This window comes from Lissotriton helveticus, chromosome 1_1, assembly GCF_964261635.1.
Source record: "Lissotriton helveticus chromosome 1_1, aLisHel1.1, whole genome shotgun sequence".
Lineage (NCBI taxonomy): Eukaryota > Metazoa > Chordata > Amphibia > Caudata > Salamandridae > Lissotriton > Lissotriton helveticus.
Genome location: NC_136057.1, coordinates 760,432,146 through 760,452,532, shown reverse-complemented (window position 1 = coordinate 760,452,532; position 20,387 = coordinate 760,432,146). Strand labels below are relative to the sequence as shown.

Genomic DNA, 20,387 nt, shown 5'->3' with positions numbered 1-20,387 from the left:
TAATAAAACTGGTTAAAATTGACAAATCTCTCTGCAACTAATGCAGCAGTAGTAAAAGCATTGGATTGTGGATTGAAAATATGTACTGTACCCATTCAAACCAGTACTACACTAGCAAACCTGTTGGAGTGCGAAGGGATACATTGACTATTCCCACTCCAATCACTACAACAGTAGGGAGAGCGTTAGATTGCAGAAGGGCAAACTTTACTATTTCACTCCAATAAGTGCAACAGTAGGAAAAGTGTTGGATAGCTCAGGGGTAACATTTACCATTCCCACTGAAGTCAGTCCAACAGTAGGGAAAGTCTTCGATTGCAGTAGGGTCCAATTTACTGTTCCCACTCCAGTCAGCACAACAGTAGAGGAAGTGTTGGATTGCGGAGGGGTAAACATTTATATTCCCACTCCAATAAGTGCAACAGTAGGGAAAGTGTTGGATAGCAGAGGAGTAAACATTACTATTCCCACTCCAGTCTTTACAACAGTAGGGACAGTGTTGGAATGCAGAGGGGTAAAAAGTACTATTCCCACTCCATTAAATTCAACAGTAGGGAAAGTGTTGGATAGCGGTGGGGTAAAATTTCCCTTCCCACTCCAGTCTGTTGAACATTAAAAACAAACACAATATCTCGATCAAAATTAAATATTTTAAAAATGAAGTAAATAAAAAAATCTATAAATATGTTGGCAAATAAAATCAAAATATTTTAATTTTTTTAAAATAAAAATACAAACATAATACAATGTTAAATAAATATCACAAATACCTACATATATTATCTTAAATAAAATACAAACATTATTTTCATAAAAATAAATATTTTTAATTAGAAATTATTTATTAACAAAAACAGCAATTATTACATACATATAGTTTAGTTACTCCCCACCCTATAACACCACAAAACTCACAACCATCATCTAAAACATTATTTACACTATTCATATAAATATTCAACAAACGAATTTTCATTAATTAAATATTAATTATTAAATTATTATAATGAATGTACTTCCCGCAATATCCCCCCACAAAGCACACACCACACTCATAGCATTTGACAAAAAATCTATTTACTCAATTAACATAATTAATTATTAAACTAATAATTATAATTAATTAAAAGGTATTTTTTTTTATTTACTTCCTACCCCATTCTATTAATAAAAACATAACCAACATCTAAAATCTAAACAAAATAAAATGTATTTGCACAATTAACATAATTAATTATCAATTAAACAAATATTAATTATTACAAAGCAAATTATAAATCATTAAACATAATTAACTTCCCACCCTTTACCCCTATTATCCCCACAGTCCACACCTAAAATTATATTTTAAAACAATTATTTAAAATTAATATTCAATTAAATAATTAATAGTATTTAACAACTAATTATAAATTAATTAACATTAATTTACTCCCCACCCTTTACCCCTATACACCCAAAACCCACATCTAGAAAAATACAACAACAAAATTAACATAATTAATTATCAACTAATTAATTAATATTAATTAACAACTAATTGTTAATTAATTAAAAATAAATTACTTCCCACCCCTTTACCCCTATAAACCCCATAACGCGCACATAGAATTTACCCAAACAGATTAAAAGCACAATTAAATATCAATTAAATAAATATGATTAACTAAAAAAGAACCATTTATGTTTTATAATTAAATTACTTCCCACCCTATTGCCTCATAAACCCACAAACCGCTACAGAACAAAAAAAAAAATAATTGAATTACGTTTAATTTAATAACTACTAAAAATGTAACACATATATTAAAAAAACATATACATCTGTGGGCTGATTACGATGTCAGTCCAAAAGGCTCAAAAAGACATTCAGATTCTCCTAAACCGTGTCGGAACCTATGTTTCTTACCAACTCAGAAACATTTCTGACCGACTGATTATGATGTTCTCGGTTGGTAAGCAAACCGTTTGGTCATTCAGATCGGTTCAGACAGGCATTCAAACTCCAAGTTGGTTAAAGCGAATCGTACAGCTCTACGGACAGCATTTCCGACCAACATCGTAATGAGGCACTAAATGCTATATTAATGATTTCTATATTTAAAAAATTGAAATTACTGACCTTCAAATCGATACTCTTGGCATTTATATTCTTAACATTGATATTTCCATGTCACGATATTTTACACAAGATATTCTTGTACATCGATATATGTAACACAATATTGATCTAAATCTCCTCTAAAAGTAAGCAACTGTCCTATCCCTCTGCTCACACGCTTAGATTAACATGACGCCTGGGCCAACATAAAACGTTAGGATACCAGATAGACTCAGAGTTGAGGACTCAAGGTAGGGCAATATGTCGCTGTACAAATTATGGAACATTCCCATTCCAACGTACTGTTTTAACACATCTCACAAACTGAAAAAGAATGTACTTATATTGACTCACATATTTTTAGTGCAATCCAAACTCAAGTTGGCTTCCAGGTAAATGTTAATTATTGAACCATTTTACAAATATTTTCATAACTACTTAAAAATGTGGTAGCTTTCAGCTGATGGTAACAGCCCGTCTAGTTTTACTTATTTTGCACTGACATAAAAAACAGAGGCAAAAACAAGAACACCCAGGACATGGTATATTTTGCCTGGTTTCTGCACAGAGCTACTCTTGAAGGACATACTGTGCTATGCAATACTAGGACATAGGAAGGGAGAACACTGGAATACCTCCAGACAAACATGCTCAATACAGTAATGCAGTGTGTATTTGGAGTATGTCACATGCTCTGGACAATAGGTCCGTTTTCCTCACATGTAAACTTAACATTGAATGGATTGTGATGAAATATGTTCTGTGACATGTTATGTTATCTTTTTCTGTGAAGTAAATTTTTACGTTTTATTTTGCTTTGTATTCCTGTATCAATTTCTACCATACTAACAGTGGGGAATGTTTACTATTATATCACACATTAACCAATGTTACTGTGCTGTGTTGCGTAAAAGTAACTTAGCACCACTTGTACTGAGATATGGTGCTACTCCTTTGGTCCATAGTGCTGGTGCACAATCAAGCTGCCTAGCACCATGCACACATATTTGCATCACAGTGCAAAAGGTATCTGCATGAAGTCTAGTATGGGTTTTGCACTTTAAGGTTACCCTTCCAATATAAACTACTATGCCAAGACAAAATGTAAAACGTGTCCTATTTGGATGTGTGCTCTACATTGCAGCACACATGCAAAGTTAGAAAGCTTTGGAGAAAAAAAAATGTTCTTATTTTTGTTTTTTAACACCTGCCCCGAAATTGCGTTAATTTTTGGTGCAAAGCCTTTCTACTAATTTTAGTAGCTAAATCTTAGCATCGAAACATATGGGAAGTTGCATGGGAATACCCAAGTGCTATTTTGTATTACTTTAGGTCTACTTTCCAGCGTAAATCATTTTTGCACTGGAAAACAATTCACAAAAAATATTTGCACTAGTTACGAAAATGCAGTGCAAAGTGTAAGTTAATCTACCCCATAGAACTTTATTATAAGTGCCTCCTGTTGGCACACATATTGCAATTAGGAGTTTGGCAGCAAGCACTGCAAACCCACAATGTTCTTCAATAAATATCCAAACGACAAACCTACTGTTATTTACTGGGGGAAAAGTCCCAGAAAATACAGCAGCATGCAGTTTATGGTGCTGAAATAACCAAATCCACGTTATGCTGCATTTTGTTTTGGGTAGATCTCATAGAAGCAGTAAGTTATCACTTCTGAGAAACAACGCTACCGTATCGGAAACCCTTTAGGATTTGACATAGTGTATGAATAATGTATATGGTCTTGTGAATATGAGTTCAAAAGAGGTCTATACATTGTACTGCCAATGTAGAAATGTTATAAATTGAGGACGGAGTATGCATAGAGTATATCAGTTCCCCGATGTGAGCAGTTTTAATTCCGGTAGACATATAGACAGTGTTAGTTGTGTGTTCACAGGTTCGCTACTGGCGTGTCCAAGATAAGGAACCGGCTGCACACCGTGTACAAGTAACCAATCTTAACACCTCTGTGAAACTTGAAGGCATGCTGCCTGACACAACCTACCACATAGAGGTCAGAGCTTTTAACAGTGCAGGAGATGGACCACGCAGTAGAATTGTTGATGTCATCACGAAAAAAGCACGTAAGTAGAGAGATAAATGATCATTTCTGGTATAAGTCCCGGAGAAACACAGGTGTATGTTAACGAGGGTTTGTCTCCAGCAGAACTTCACTCTTTTTAACGCCGCCTTGTAAATAATGCCCCTATTCATGCAGCACATAGCGTGAAAGATGTGGGCAATGGGTGTTGCAGTGTGTCTTCTGCCGCAACACCCATTGCTTTCTGGTCTTGCCCCATATTTACAAGGTATGGGGTAGTGCCAAAAATAAGACCAGGGAAAACATGGTCTTAAACTATCGCAACGAGGAAAAATTATTAATTTCTCCTCGTTTTTGCTGTTTCTATGTGTGCTGCATTCTGCAGTACACATAGAAAACAGCACACATAGAAAGAGCAAATCGCCATTAGTGATTGTTAATGTGCAGGAAGGTGTCCCTTCTTGCACATAAATAATCATTAGGTAATGAAGATTTGCAAATTCCATATGTGCTGCGTTCTGCAGCACACATAGGAATTACAAATCACCATTAGTGATGGTTTATGTGCAGGAAGGAACACTTTCCTGCACATGAACAATCATTCTGTACAATGCAGGCACCCTTGTACTATGGTATAAGGGTACCCGCGTTTGTACTCGGCAGCTAAATTTAGTGCCAGCACTCTGGGAAACATAGGGATGCACTGTATTATTGTAAATACGGCGCATCCATGTGTTTTCAGAATGTCGGTGCCCTGCGTTACCAATTTTGGCGTATCACTGCACTCTGCCATTCTGTTGTAGATACGCCCCACAGTTCCATTTGTCCTTCATTGCATTATTGTTTTTTTTAACTTAACAGGCCCGACCTCTGCAACTGTGAGCCACATCTGCCTTATCTGCAAACAGATAAACATATACAAATCACAAAAATATTGACTCCCTGTGGCAACTGATGAGCTAAAGTTTTTAACATTACCTGCTACTGTGCAAAAGATCATCAGAACGTAGCTACATTCAAAATGAAAACATACGGGCCATGCAGTGCATTGCATCAAGTTACCTTGCTGCGCTGCACTATGTGAAGAAGAAATGCACTGTATTTGTGGCAATATGGTGCATTCATGCTTTTTCCACTGTGCTGGTGCCTGTTTGGTAGCCTAGCACCAATGCTGGCAACCTTGCACCAAGGTATAAGGGGGCTTGGGTTGCATGCATGATTGTTTCTGTGCAGGAAGGGAGACCTTCCTCCCCAAAAATAATCCTGAAAGGCATATTCCTTTTTCTATGTGTGGTGCAGAATGTAGCACACATAGAAAGAGGAAGTAACATGGAGAAGTAAAGCTATTTCTCCTCATTATGCTTCTCCTGGTGAGGTGTATCTTGTTGGTGCATTAAGAGTTCTGGTAAATCAGGACATGCGTCAAAAGCATGGGAGTTGCATGAGAACACCCATTGAACGGCCATGAAATGCCTTCCCAGGGCAGAGTAAGGCAACGCAGCCATTTGCGCTGTGTTGTGCTACTCCAAATTTATAGAGCCACAGAGGGCCACACAGCAGCTTCACATGACTTCATAAATCTGATTTTAAGATTTGTGTTGCTTTTGCACCACTTTACGTGGTGCAACAGCGACGCAAATAAGCTCATAAATAGGCCCCATAGTAAGCAGGACTCATCACTGTAAAAATAATGTACTAACTTTAAACTAGGTATTTATTAAGGTGACTAAGAATTTCACAAAAGAAAGCAGGAAGAAACATGGATAACATGTAAAGAGGGGAGTGAACGTTTTGCATGTGTCGTAAGTGATGTACATTTACACATGCATAAAGATAATGTGTTGTTGTAATTGTACTTTAACATTTTTCTTCCCCAAAGGGAAGTGATTTCCCATCCAGAAACACTTTCCCTAGACCTCACCACTTTTTAGGTAGTTTCTTTGCCATTCTGACCCTAGACCAAGAATATAAAAGTCCAATCATGCCAAGTGTGGGAATGATCCATGGAAAATGTGGCTAATATCCACAAATAAACAACATTGTGTATTGGTGTGACAAACAACCAAGCACAGACCTACCCTGTAATACCCACTTCCTATTCATTTGAGAAGATTAACTCAAACATAAACCTGTGTCAGCAGCCCTATTTACAAGTGCAAATCCACATTTTGAGATTTCCAGATTTACATTTACACGCACAGATCTAGCTAATTGCGCACCTAAGACAAACTTGTATGTTGAAAATCAGTTGCAAGTCACAATGCGTATTTTGAAAATAGGTGATGTATGGGTGTAAATGGGAATTTAGGAGTACTCCCAGAATTTGTCATGAAAAAAATAGAAATTTGGTTTAACCCTAGGAGGAACCTATAGATTTAAATGTATTTTTGTGTGAATCTGGGCCATCATATTAGGAGGTATCTCAATAGGAAAATATATTATAGGGGCCATTTACGATGTGGCTTGTGAAGACTCCGAATCGTCTCGTAAAGGCTCCGACCGTACAGCCACATCGTAATGGGCTGTTTCTAATGGGCTGTTTGGTTTCCTTTCCGACTGCATCATTACGATGGAGACTGTTGGAAAGGAAACTGACTTATCTTCCGACGGGCTCAGAGAGCCTGCCCGCCAGTCAGGATCCAGCCTGTAATCTCAAAGGCTGGTCTTTCCACCCTCGAGATTATGATGACGGTTTCCGACATGGTTTACATGCCGGCCAATCCGACATGGAAAGCATGTGGGAAAGTGTCTTCAGGGGCCCCCAGCAGGGCTCCTTTGGGTGCACAGCCTCTGGTTGGATACCTGCGACAGTTGTTGATACCTGCACCTTATGGCAGGCACCTTGCAGAGATGAACTGCACCTCCCATTTTACTATGGGACCATTCATTATGGCCTGTTTGAGGTTGGAATTCATGCTCTCTTAGTAAAAGGTAGGAATGCAACCAACCAGTATTCGGCCGCATCCTAATGGGACGGCCGTGACCGCCGACCGGGTGTCAGTCGGTCCCATGACCAATGAGGTGTCGGGCTGAAGTGATTCCACCCAGCATCGGATTGACCCCATAGTATTCTCTCAATTTAATTTTTGTTTTTATTACTATATCTATTCACCCACAAACATTAGGTTTACAATATATTTTAACTGCCAAGAAATAAAATTCATTTTCACAATGCATTCTTCTTTTCTTTTTACAGCACCAAGTCAAAAACCAAGAATTACCAGCTCTGTGAGGTCTGGTTCGGAGTATATTATCACCTGGGAACACGTTGTGCCTTTATCAAATGAATCAAAAGTGGAAGGATACAAAGTATGATAGTCTATCTTAAAGTGTTCGCGAATAAACAGCATTGATAAATTAACAGTGAAAATCATGTTTTACTAGGAAAATTATTTGCTGTAGTAAATGAATGACTAATTGTTTTGAAGCATTGTGTTTTGAAATTCTACATCTTTGAGTATATTCTTTACTATATTTTGAGATTGGCGAATAGATGATTTTCTGCCACAGCTGCATGTTATTGCTTTCAAAATATTTATGTGGCAGTTAGCAACCTAATTTACTTTTTTGTGAATGTCTGATTTACCCCTGCATAAAATGAAATTCCATTTTAGTTTTTGTTTAAACAAAATAATGTAAGGGTAAGGGTAAGGGTAAGGGTATTGGGCTGTAAAGATGTTTTTAGGTTTTAGGAGTCAGTAGGGGCATAGATGGTTATGGTATTTTAGGGGGATGTATGTCATTACCACGCATGCTTTTACAACGCATGCCTTTACTACGCAACTTTCACAACGCAAGTTGTTACAACGACTTGCGTTGGTGGGTGCTGGATAGTGAATAGTTTAATTTACTATTTAAACTCCAGTCCCCGTGGATAGAAGGGAAGGTTTTGGATAGTAAATTAACTATTCCCTATCCTAGAGCGCCCCCCAGCGCAAGTCGTTGTAACGACTTGCGTTGTAAAAGTTGCGTGGTAAAGGTACTGCATTGTAAAAGTTGCGTTGTAACCGCTGTTCCCCATTTTAGGGTTTAGGAGGTACATAAGGGCATAGGGTAATTAGGGATTTTTTTAGAGTTTACAGATGGGTAGGAGCATAAGGTGATAAGGGAATTTTTAGGGTTGAGGGATGATTAGAGGTTTTGGGTTGTAAGGTTGTTTGAGTTTAGGGGTGGGTAAGTGTAGTGTGTGTGTGTGTGTATATATATAGATAGATAGATAGATAGATAGATAGATAGATAGATAGATAGATAGATAGATAGATAGATAGATAGATAGATAGATAGATAGATAGATAGATTGATAGAGTGCTGCTTGCGGTGGCCTCCCCCAATAAAAATGACAATTGTATGAATTTATTTATAAAAAGTGGAGGGTGGTTGGGAGTTCTCTCCCCCAAAATATAAAAAATATAAAGATATATATGTATTTATATCAAAATCACCTTATCCAGTGGTTGAGAAAATACGCAGTGAGGTGTACTGTGTCAAAATGTTTCACTGCCCCAAATTCATACATATCATTTTTTTATTTTATATACTTAAACACATTTCAACCTTGACAAAGGCTTATTAAAAACTGAAACACATCTGAGCGGTTCAAAACCACAAAATAGAAATATTTATTTGCACACGCATCTTGGAATGCCTGATGTTTTTCCAACAGGAGTTTGGATCAATATAGTAGCAAAAAGACCCCAACTGACATTTAGGAAAGCCAGATGCTTCAAACAAATGTTGGTCAGGAACACACTGAAAGCACCCCCTATGAAAAAAACAAGTTCAATGTGGCTCAAAATAAGAAGGAAGGGTTCCTTAAATGCACAAAGTGCAAAGCACTTTTTTTAGCGCCGGGACACCCCTCCGGGGGTAGCTGCGCACTGTATAAGCTACTTAAATAAATAAATAAATAAATAAAGCATGCATACATGGAAAAAATACCTCGATCTACACTTCTAACCTCTCAGACAGGGAATTTAAAATCAAAGGCCATCTAACTTGCAAAACAGACCATGCTATCTACATGCTTCAGTGCCCTTGTGGTCTGAAGTACGTGGGTAGTACGACTCTGCCAGTGCATATGCGAATTTTACAGCACTTAAGAGCCATCAAAAAGGGAGACAAGACGTATCCGGTGGCAAGGCACTTTGAGAAATGGCATCAAAAAGACATATCTGGCTTGATATACTTTGTGATTGATGTGGTGAAATCAAATGAACGGGGGGGGTAACCGTGAAAAGAAATTGAGAAAATTAGAATCAATGTATATAATTAAGCTCAATAGCAAAACCCCGGGCAGTCTTAACATGGAAGAAGATTTACACACACATCTGTAAAATTATGCATAACCTCCATTCCTGTTTGTTATATGTTTTAATTTTTAATTTTTAATGTTTTTTTTTAACACTTTGTTTTTGGGTGTTTTTAAAACCTAGGTGCAGTAGGTAGACACATTGAGAAAATTATACAATGGAATTGCCCACTTGGGCTATACATAAGAGGGTTACTTGAAGGACCTAATGTCAAAATGTATAAAATTGAGTTCGTAATTTGCTAATTAGCAGTGACTGTTTTATGCTGATTAATACTGGTATTAAGAATGAATTAGGGCACTTGCCCTTTAACTGTAATTTTTACAGATTTATAGCGCGGTTTTGAGAAAGTCGAAAACGCACAAGTGACTAAACATAAGCTGTTGTAATTTAATGATCATCAACTATTAATCAAGTACTGTTAGTAGCAGAACGATATTTATTACGAAACAATGAATTAATGTGAATTTTATGTACGTGGGTCAAAAACAAACCAAAAACTACAAGTCTGTTTTCCATTGCTTGTTTGTGTAGTTCCGACCATGTGATACTGTGGCAGTTGGTTTTAAAATGGTGGCAAACTTTATTCACTCTGTGGTGAACAAGCCTGTTAACACAGGGCGAAACGCGTCTACAGCCGTATTTTGTAAAATAAACTTTGCAATTTTGTGCAAGACAAGGCGTCGTCTCCCTGTACTTGGGTATAGGTTTCCAGTAATTAATTACGGACTCTTGCTCGGTGAGTCCGCTTACGACGACGCACCCTTTGTTCTGGAGCTGCGGCAGTTTTTACCTAGCGACTGGAGCTGAAATATATATATATATATATATATATCGCACATGGGAAGTATCACACTTTATTTTTAAAAAAAGCATCCAACTTGTCATCCACATACAGCATTCCCGGCCTGACGCGTTTCGAATCCTTTGTGATTCTCTTCAGGGGCCCGTGTCAGCAGCTCGAATCAAACACCTACATTCTCCCTCTTGAGCTTTTATTTCATTGGCTTGGCTTTTTTTGTCCCTCCTCAATTGAGAAACGTCTTATTTCACTAAGTACTCTGGGAGATGTAGTTTCCTATGTTTATTTTTATAACCCTCCAGTGGGTGTGTCTGCTGTCACGCACTACGGGACAATATTTATAGCCCTCCATTGGGGTTTCAGATGGCACTCTGAATGCCTGCTTTCCGTGTCCATTCTGCGCCCGTGTTTAGGTGAAGATTTTCACTCCACGGGTATGTTTGTTTTCAATGGTGCGGTATCTCACGTGGCCTGGAACTAAGTATTCGAAACGCGTCAGGCCAGGGACGCTGTATGGGGATGACAAGTTGGATGCTTTTTTTTCAAATAATGTGTGATACTTCCCATCTGCGGAGTGCGACTTCAAATCTGGGCAATCCTGAAGAGAATATATATATATATATATATATGTGTGTGTGTGTGTGTGTGTGTGTGCCACAGCAAGGCACACTATATATATATATATATTCACTGAAAAAACCATAGGTTATAGACCATATATAGTTAGGAATTAGCATTTACAAAACCTTGAAAATTCACTGAAAAAACCATAGGTTATAGACCATATATAGTTAGGAATTAGCATTTAAAAAACCTTATTTTACTCACACAAAACCATTGAAATTCCATATATAGTTAGTTGCACTAACTATATATCGCGCACCCGCAATCCACTGCTGATCATGTCACATATTACATCATTCATGACATGGTCAGTGACATCACTGATGACATCACTGATGACATCTCAAATGACATCACTGATGACATCACTGATGACAACATCCAGTGACTGTATTTTTCTGTAAAGTTAAAATATGTCTTGAGTGGATGTATAAGTGTCTGGATGAAGGATTTAGTAGGTGCATGACTGACTGTATGAGTGAGTGATTAAATGTGTCTCACTGAATGCATGGGTTAGTGACTAAACTGTCTTAATTTGTGCATCATTATGTCTGTTGTTCTGTAAACTGCTGCATGTGTTGATCATTAGCTATACGAGAGGCTATATGTGTTATTAATTGGTTGCCCAAGTATTTCTATGGGAGATTGAGTTTGTGTGGGGGTGGCTGGAAGGTGTGAGACTCTATGCATAGATGTGTGAGCAGTTTATTCACTAGGTGTATGAGTTCAAGAGTGCATGTGGAAACAGCTACATGGGCAGTTGACTGTGTGCATGAGTGTATTGATGAGTGAATGGATATCTCAATGCTACATGTCATAGTAAGTACATATGTAAAACACAGTACATGTGAGAGTTGGCATATATAAATAACTGTGCATGAGAGCCACTGAATGAGTGAGTGGTTGTATCGATCATTGTGAACTTGTATCAGGGATTGTATAAGAGAGTAAATATGTGTTAGTATATGTTTCAATAAGTAAGGTGTGTTTAACTGTATAGTTGAAGAAATGGAGGTGAGATTGTTTCTTTGCATGACTGACTGGGTGTGTGAGTAACTCCATGGATGAGTGGCAGTGTGTGAGTGTCTGTATACACTGAGTGTATCTAAGGTTATATTAGAGTCTGAAGAGGTTTATCGTATTAGCACAAGAATGATGTCAAATGAGATGTCATCAGTGATGTCATCAGTGATGTCATTTGAGATGTCATCAGTGATGTCATCAGTGATGTCACTGACCATGTCATGAATGATGTAATATGTGACATGATCAGCAGTGGATTGCGGGTGCGCGATATATAGTTAGTGCAACTAACTATATATGGAATTTCAATGGTTTTGTGTGAGTAAAATAAGGTTTTTTAAATGCTAATTCCTAACTATATATGGTCTATAACCTATGGTTTTTTCAGTGAATTTTCAAGGTTTTGTAAATGCTAATTCCTAACTATATATGGTCTATAACCTATGGTTTTTTCAGTGAATTTCAATGGTTTTTTAATAGCAAATATCATAAGCTGTCGAATGTCAAGTACGTGGTAAGTAAAAACATTTTCGTGTTTATGCACACTGATCTGCTTTGAATGCTGCCCCCCACCCCTCATTTCTATTAGGAGTACTCTCTCTTTGCAGATAGTGAAGGGTAGTTAACGCAGCCCTTTGCCCCCTTTGTAATCCGTCGTGCCTGCTTCTCTCTCCATTTGATTGATTGTTCTCTTTGGTTCATTCTCTATTTACAAACAAGCACAGAGTCGCAATACTCTGTTTAGTCTTTGCAGATAGCGAAAAATCGTGTAAAAAAACAAAAGGAATCGAGCAAAATCAGTAGGCCACTAATGGGATCTCTTTTTGACCTCGCTAAAATAGAAACATTAGGAACAACCTGTTGAAAATAGCAATGCGTATGTACATAAGCGGCGTTCATTTGTGTTCACAGTACCCCTTGTTGATTGTTTCAATCGAGCATTGAATTGTTCGAAGTTAATTCTCTTAAGGATCTTCTCTACCTGCAAACGAGGAAGAATAGGAATATTCTCTCTCCCTTTGCAGATAGTGAAGGGTAGGTAACGCAAGCCTTTAACACGTCGTACCTATTTCATTCCTCATTGATTGATTGATTGTCCGAACATTGACTGTTTGGGAATTAGTTCTTTTTGGAGGTATTCCCTGTTTGCAAATAAACGTAGGAAAATCTTTGCAAGTATTGAAAGGGTACGTAATGCGGACCTTTCTCCCCCGTTGTAATCTGTCATGCCTATCTACTCCCCACTGATTGATGCACCTTTTTCACCCGGACCATTTACTAGAGATACGTCATCTGGCCCGACCAGAGAGCACCCCTAGTGAAAAGGACATATGCAATAATAACGAAGTGATCACTGTATCCTGTTAACAGAAACTTTACCATGAAACAACCTGGAAAGAAAAAAATAGGAAAACGAAAATCAGTAGGCCACTGATGAACATGAACTTTTATTAAACAACGAACAAAGAAACGATAACATAACGTAATGATAAAACCTATTAATGTCCTAGAAACAAGAAAACGTTAAAATATGCCAGTGGTGAGAGACCAGAAAAACAGTAAGAGAAACCAAATCACCCCTCGCTGTCCCACCGCCTGCCACGCCAAAAAAATCGATAGACTAGGGAAAATGCAAGTCAGTAGAACATCCGCCCCCACTCTGGAAACTTCCAAGGTGGGGCAGGGTTCCGGCTACGCCCAGCCGGGAGCAGCCCATATAAGGCAGGTCCTGCTGCCACGCCTCGGCCAGGAGATCCTAACGTAGGGTGTAGCCGGAGGAGAGGCCGAGGCCAGCGGGACCCGGCCAGGGGATTGCCTTTACAACGCTGAACAGTTGCAGGGGGGGGGGAATGTCTCCTCGACCCTCCCCTCTCTCTCCCAGTCCGGCCGCGGTGGCCCTTGAGAGTTGCAGGTAGTCCCGCCACATGCTCTTCCGGTCCGGCCACCAACGGTCGGGGGGCCGAGGCCGACGGGATCCGGCTGCAGCCGATAAACCAAGAAACCCGTTCATGGGGCCAGAGCCAGGGGCGTCCGGCTGACATCCACCGGAAGCCCGGCCCGAAGACGGACGGGACACTTCTTTCTTTTATAATGGCTGCGACAACACTGGGGGGGGATGTCTTGCACATGCCTCCGACCCCCCCCCCCCCTCGTCCTCATCGCCTGGTCCGGCCATAACAAATCTCAAGCGAGACGCCGTGGGGTGCACTGGGAGGGAGAGACGGTGAGAACAGGCCTCTCCTGCCTCCCCAGGTGGAGGCTTCCCAGCTGCACCCTCAGCGCTCCAGGCGCCCGGAAAAGGGTTCTTCCACTGTGGCCATGCTGCAACGTCTCGCCCGGCAGGGTGGAGCCCGTCCGCTCATGTGACCCCGCGATCGCCGGTAGCTGCCGAACTCTCAAAATGGCGGTCGACCTGGCAAGAGCGGGCCCAGCATAAAGAAATGGCCCGGTCACTGGTTGACTCCACCACCGTAGTCCTCCACGACCTTGAAAATTCTAGAGGAGCCGCGGGAGTCTCCGACCCCCGATGGGGAATGACTGCCATGATCGCCCGTGGAGTGACGAAACTGTATCCGCGGGACGTCGGCGCTCCCATGCTGGCGCCAGCCTCACTTTGAATTACTAGAATCCTGCAGACCTCACTTCCGGTGAAAGCACAGTGTGACCCGGTAGGAAAAATTATTGCACCCCCTCCCCTTTTTGACTGATAGTTCAAACCACCGATCCTTTCCTTTGCCCTTTTAACGGAACTTTGGACTGCCTCCCCCTCTTTTACATTTTCTAGAGAAAACAAAACATTAACCACTACATTAGCATAGCAGTTGACACCAGAACTGTTTTCAAATTGAAAACCAACAACATCTTCAACAGAATCCTTTTTGTTTCTGCTGTGACCCTGCTACAGCACAGGCATTGTCCCCAGCAGTAATTCTGCAATGCCGGTAAGAATAGCTGTGGTGCCTACTGGACTCACTCACCCCCGCGGCGCCCCACGCCGTTTTTTGCTGGGCGGCAACTTACTAGACATCACTTTCGTGCCATCTAGATTTCAGCGCGTTCTGCTGCCTTGGAACTATTCGCACAACAGACCGCTACTGACAAGAATATTTCATTATTGGTGCTGTCAATTTCAATAAATCTATTGGATAATTCAAAAGAAATTGCCACGGTCTCTTCGTTGTTTAAATGTTTTTACTGTTTTTGTTTTCTTGTATATATTTATATGTTATTAAAGTTTTATATTCCTACTACTTTGTTGGAGTGCTATATATTTTTAATGTGACACATAATTGTAAAAACTTTGATGTACAAAGAGTCATTCCTGGAATCTTCCGCTTCAGGCTCGGTCCCCTCCCCAATCACAATACAGGATGGTTTTCAGATAGTAGGAACACGTGTGGTGTGACGGATCTCATCGGGTGTGGGCCTTGATCTACTATAACTCCTTTGAAGAGGGGTGATTCTTTACAGCTGGGGCCATAAACTACATCTGCAGGGCTAGCTGATAGCCTGGACAATCGGACACAGAGAAAGAGGAGTGTCAGAGGGTGCGGTAGTGAATAGGGCGAAAGGGAGGTGTCGGGCGGGCACAGAGTGTGATTCTCAGGGAAGAGCAGCGCAGATGGGGGGAGGTTTATTGCCCATGCATAAGACAGAGAGCGGTGGTGACCAGTGCCTAGGGAAGATGCTTGCGTGGGTGAGGAGCCATGCTACGAATCGACAGCGTGCAGAGAGTGGGTCTGGTCAAGACATCTAAAATGGCTGCCGTGCACGACAAAAGTGTGGCATTTCAAAAAAGGCAAGATGGCGCAGACAATGTTTTTCAACACTTCCTCATTTCCTTCGAATCGAACGTTAACAGACGTTGGGGCATATTACCAAAGTTAAGCGATATTTATCGCTAACGATGCTTACCAACCAATTTTTTACCACTAAGCATCGTCAGAAATTATCGAAGATAAACCTTGCTATTATCAAGGTTTATCGCAAATGCGATAATAAACGGCCGCAATGCATGAATATCGCTAAAAACTCAGCGATATTCATGCATTACCGAGCTAATGCTCTTAGCCATGTTATCCACCTCCCATTGGATAACATGGCTAAGAACTGCTCAGGGCAGGTGTTACTTTTTGGAGATATTCGCGCTTAGCGCGAATATCTCCAAAAGTTGGTAATAGGAGATAGATATCTTGCATGTTGTAATGCAAGTTATTGTGGTATATGGAACTCATACCATAATCTCTCAGGAAAGCAGAAACTGATCCTTTTGGGACCGCCTAAAAAGGCCTAGGGGGTGAGGAGTACTCTACTTTGCCCCCTTTTCACGTTCCGAACTATTTTATTTTACTCTCTTCTGTAATTACACAAAATAACAGCGATAAGATGCATCGGAGACACACAGTGAGAGAAAGGAGGCCGGAGATGAAGAAGAGATGTCAAATACACATTGGAGATAATATAGTGGCAGAAGGCAAGTAAATATGAGTAAACTTACCATGTAACATAAAAATGTTGCACTCTATACTATAAGTCTCATTTTATACTACAATCACTTCGCTACAACCTCATAAATTAAAAATAAAAATGAATAATGTCTCAAACAATTTTTGATTTCTAAATATAAATTTATTCTTCAGAATTTTCTAAATTTGAAAGAACTAGTAACATGTCCTCATCAGCAATGTCCTCATTAAAAGTCTCCAATGATGATTCTTGTAACTCTATGGTCTCCAAACACTCGATAAATTCGCCATCAAGAGATTGATCAAAAAAATCATTCAAGTCATCTCCTCCTTGTGACAATATTTCATTATTGGTGCTGTCAATTTCAATCAATGTAGTGGAATCATTCAAGTCATCTTCTCGTGACAATATTTCATTATTGGTGCTCTCAATTTCAATCAATGTAGTGGAATCATTCAAGTCATCTCCTCCTTGTGACAATATTTCATTATTGGTGCTGTCCATTTCAATCAATCTAATGGAATCATACAAGTCATCTCCTCCTTGTGACAATATTTCATTATTGGTGCTCTCAATTTCAATCAATGTAGTGGAATCATTCAAGTCATCTCCTTGTGACAATATTTCATTCTTGGTGCTGTCCATTTCAATCAATCTAATGGAATCATACAAGTCATGTCCTCCTTGTGACAATATTTCATTATTGGTGCTCTCAATTTCAATCAATGTAGTGGACAATTCAAAAGAAATTGCCACGGTCTCTTCATTGTGAGCCATTTTATTTTGAAATTGCTTGCTGTAAATTGCAGAAAAAAATAATCACTTTCATTTATCGTTTTTAGTAATACATAATATAAAACTAACTTCATCAAGTATTTAGTATAACAGAAGGACTGCAAATAAATAACAGAAAACATTTTTCAAATTATCTTCAAGTGTACAACATAGTTCCCCTTACAAATTAACAACTCACCTTTTTAAAAGTAGCAGAAGTGTTAGTACTGTGTAAATCAAACACCAGAAATTCACCACCAAAAATTCCTCACAAATGTACCTCAGACAGTAGTATCACAAAATGGCTGTGGTTTCCTCTCATTTGACATATATACATAACCAATTAACTTTCATCACACACAAATACAAAACCAAAGTAACATTTTAATTGGTTCTAAATTTCAACACTTTCAAATGTGTTTTCCCCATGCAATTTTCCATAGGACATTTACATACGTCTACAGCCTGAATGGCTGAACGGAATTACACCAAACTTGACAAAATGGTACATCAAACCTAAGAGGTCAGGAAGGATCTACTATGCCCCCTTATGGTCATTTCCCCCTTCGCTTTGGCCTCCTCTTGTCTCTCAATCCTACCGAGAGACAAGATGGCGGCCGCTACGGACTGTTTGGAATGTTGACAGACGCCGGAGAACCAATCAGCTTCGCAAAGCTCCGTAACGCGAAAAGTACGCGAAGCGGAGCGCTGTTACAGATATATATCTTTTTTTGAACGTTAATTTCTCAAAATCCACTGGAGCACATATATTGAGACCTAGCAAAGGCACATCGGGCTACCAGTCCCTAATATTTTGCCAAGTTTCGTGCAAATCCATTCAGCCGTTCGATTATTATTATTTATTTATTTTTTTGCCCCGCGGAGCCCTTTTAAAACCTCCACATCAAACGTAGGGGGTCAGCGAGGATCTACTATTCCCCCTTATGGTCATTTGCCCATTCGCTTTGGCCTCCTCTTGTCTCTCGATCCTACCGAGAGACAAGATGGCGGCCGCTACGGACTGTTTGGAATGTTGACAGACGCCGGAGAACCAATCAGCTTCGCTTCACAAAGCTCCGTTGCGCGAAAAGTCCGCGAACCAGAGCGCTGCCCGGTCCGCTGTTACAGATATATATATTTTTTTAAACGTTAATTTCTCAAAATCCACTGGAGCACATATATTGAGACCTACAAAAGGCACATCGGGCTACCAGTCCCTACAATTTTGCCAAGTTTCGTGCAAATCCATTCAGTCGTTCGGGCTAAAAGTGAGGCCAACCGCCCTATGGAAATTAACATGGGAAAAACGCGTTTTGGGACCCCCCTTTTTTCTCGGCCCCCCCTTGACGAACCCCCCCAAAATTTTCAAGGGCTGCTCAGAAACAAAATGTTCCGTTTTCCTGAAAATTTCAGCCAATTCCGTCCACAAACGCCAAAGTTATTAGACATAGAATTTTCAAAAAACCCATAGAGAAAAAATCCTAACTATATATACCTACTGGCGACCGCCAGTAGGTAATATATATATATATATCTATGATCTATGCTTAAAAAACAATGTTTTTTTCTTCAACAAGCAACTATTCAGACAAACCTGTGGCACCGCTATGGGCATTTCTCTATCACCAAACTACGCCAATATCACTATGGGGTGGTGGGAGAAGACCATAGCGTGGAATGAAGAAAATCACCAAGATCTGGAAAGAATAATGTTATGGGTCAGGTATATTGATGACCTGTTCATTATATGGCACGGTACAAATGAGCAATTCCAGTCATATTTCAACAAACTCAATAATAATGATGTCGGACTGCAATTCACATGCAACACAAGCACCAAAGAAATAGACTTCTTGGACACAAAAATATATGTGCACAATGAAAAGTTGGAATCAACTCTATTTCGCAAGAAGACAGCCACGAACAGTGTGCTTCATGGGACAAGTTTCCATCCCACACCACTGCTGCGAAGCATACCATATGGCGAATTTACAAGACTAAAAAGGAACTGCTCAGTAGCTGAAGATGCGGAGAAAATCATTGAGGAAAGCAAATGCAGATTCAGAGCGAGAGGCTACGAAGAAAGAGTGTTGACCAATTGCAAAAAGAAAATTGATCAAAAAACACGCACCCAAACCTTGATGGAACAACCTAAAAAGAGTGAAACCCACACACCTCCAAGACTAATAATGACTTACAGCAAAGAAAGCTCCAATATTGCCAAAATAATGAGAAAATACTGGCATCTCTTGAAAAATGATTCTGATATTGGCAACACCATTGGCAACTCACCGCAGATAACATACAAGAAAAACACTTCACTTAAAGACCTATTGGTCAAAAGCCACTTCCAAGAAAAACCGAGAGAAAACTGGCTAGAAATGCAGCGAAAAGGATTTCAACCATGCAACACTTGCAAAGCCTGCAAAATTGGAAAGAGCATGAAAACAATCGAAGAACCAGATGGCAAGCTAATGAGAATAGATCAACAAATCTCATGTACCTCAAAAAACGTCATCTACATAATCGAGTGCAAATGTGGAATGAGATATGTGGGATGCACCACATGCATGCTAAAAAAAAGGATCTTAGAGCATATTCGAGCAGTAAAAAATGCCAACATGCAATATGCCACTGCGAAGCACATGAGTACATGCCAAAACGGGGATTGGAGGCAAATGCATTTTTTTGGAGCGAAAGTTCTAGACAAAATGGAAAGAGGAGGTGATGTGGTCAGAAGATTGCGACAAATGGAGTCTCGTATGATAATTAGACTCCGAACCAAACACCCGAAGGGGATGAACTTTGGAGAGGATCTGCATGTCCATCTGGAATAGAACCTCAGAACTAAAATGGGTACTACACCCAGAACAACTCCTAAGTGGAACATCTAACAAAGACAATGGGTACTAAACCCTTGATTTCGAACAATAATCATTATTTAAGTGCAAAAAAGATGCAAAGTCTTTCTTTTCTTTTTTAATTACTTGCACTAAAACTACATCTCCCATAATGCCTCATAAATGGCTACAAATGGGTCAGTATAAATACAAACACTGTAGAGGGACTAACCAACCGTGAGCAAGGCCGAGTTAGGCCGAAACGCGTTGGTGGGGTGAAGTCTTGCAATAAATAAGGCTTAAATCGATCTCTGACTGTGCCGCCTCCTTTGTTCTAAATATATATATATATATATATATATATAAAACCTACTGGCGGTCGGCATTAGGTAGTTATAGT

The 20,387-nt window shown here is 39.7% G+C and overlaps 1 protein-coding gene across 1 annotated transcript in view; it reads left to right on the top strand.

Annotated features, from left to right (window-relative positions):
* The window catches only part of CNTN1 (contactin 1), a 664,003-nt gene that overhangs the window by 550,660 nt on the left and 92,956 nt on the right, over positions 1-20,387 (top strand). Inside the window, exons 20-21 of the mRNA XM_078674301.1 lie at positions 4,005-4,191; positions 7,345-7,457. Of these exons, the coding sequence (XP_078530427.1) occupies positions 4,005-4,191; positions 7,345-7,457 (300 nt within the window). The remainder of the gene's footprint in view (positions 1-4,004; positions 4,192-7,344; positions 7,458-20,387) is intronic.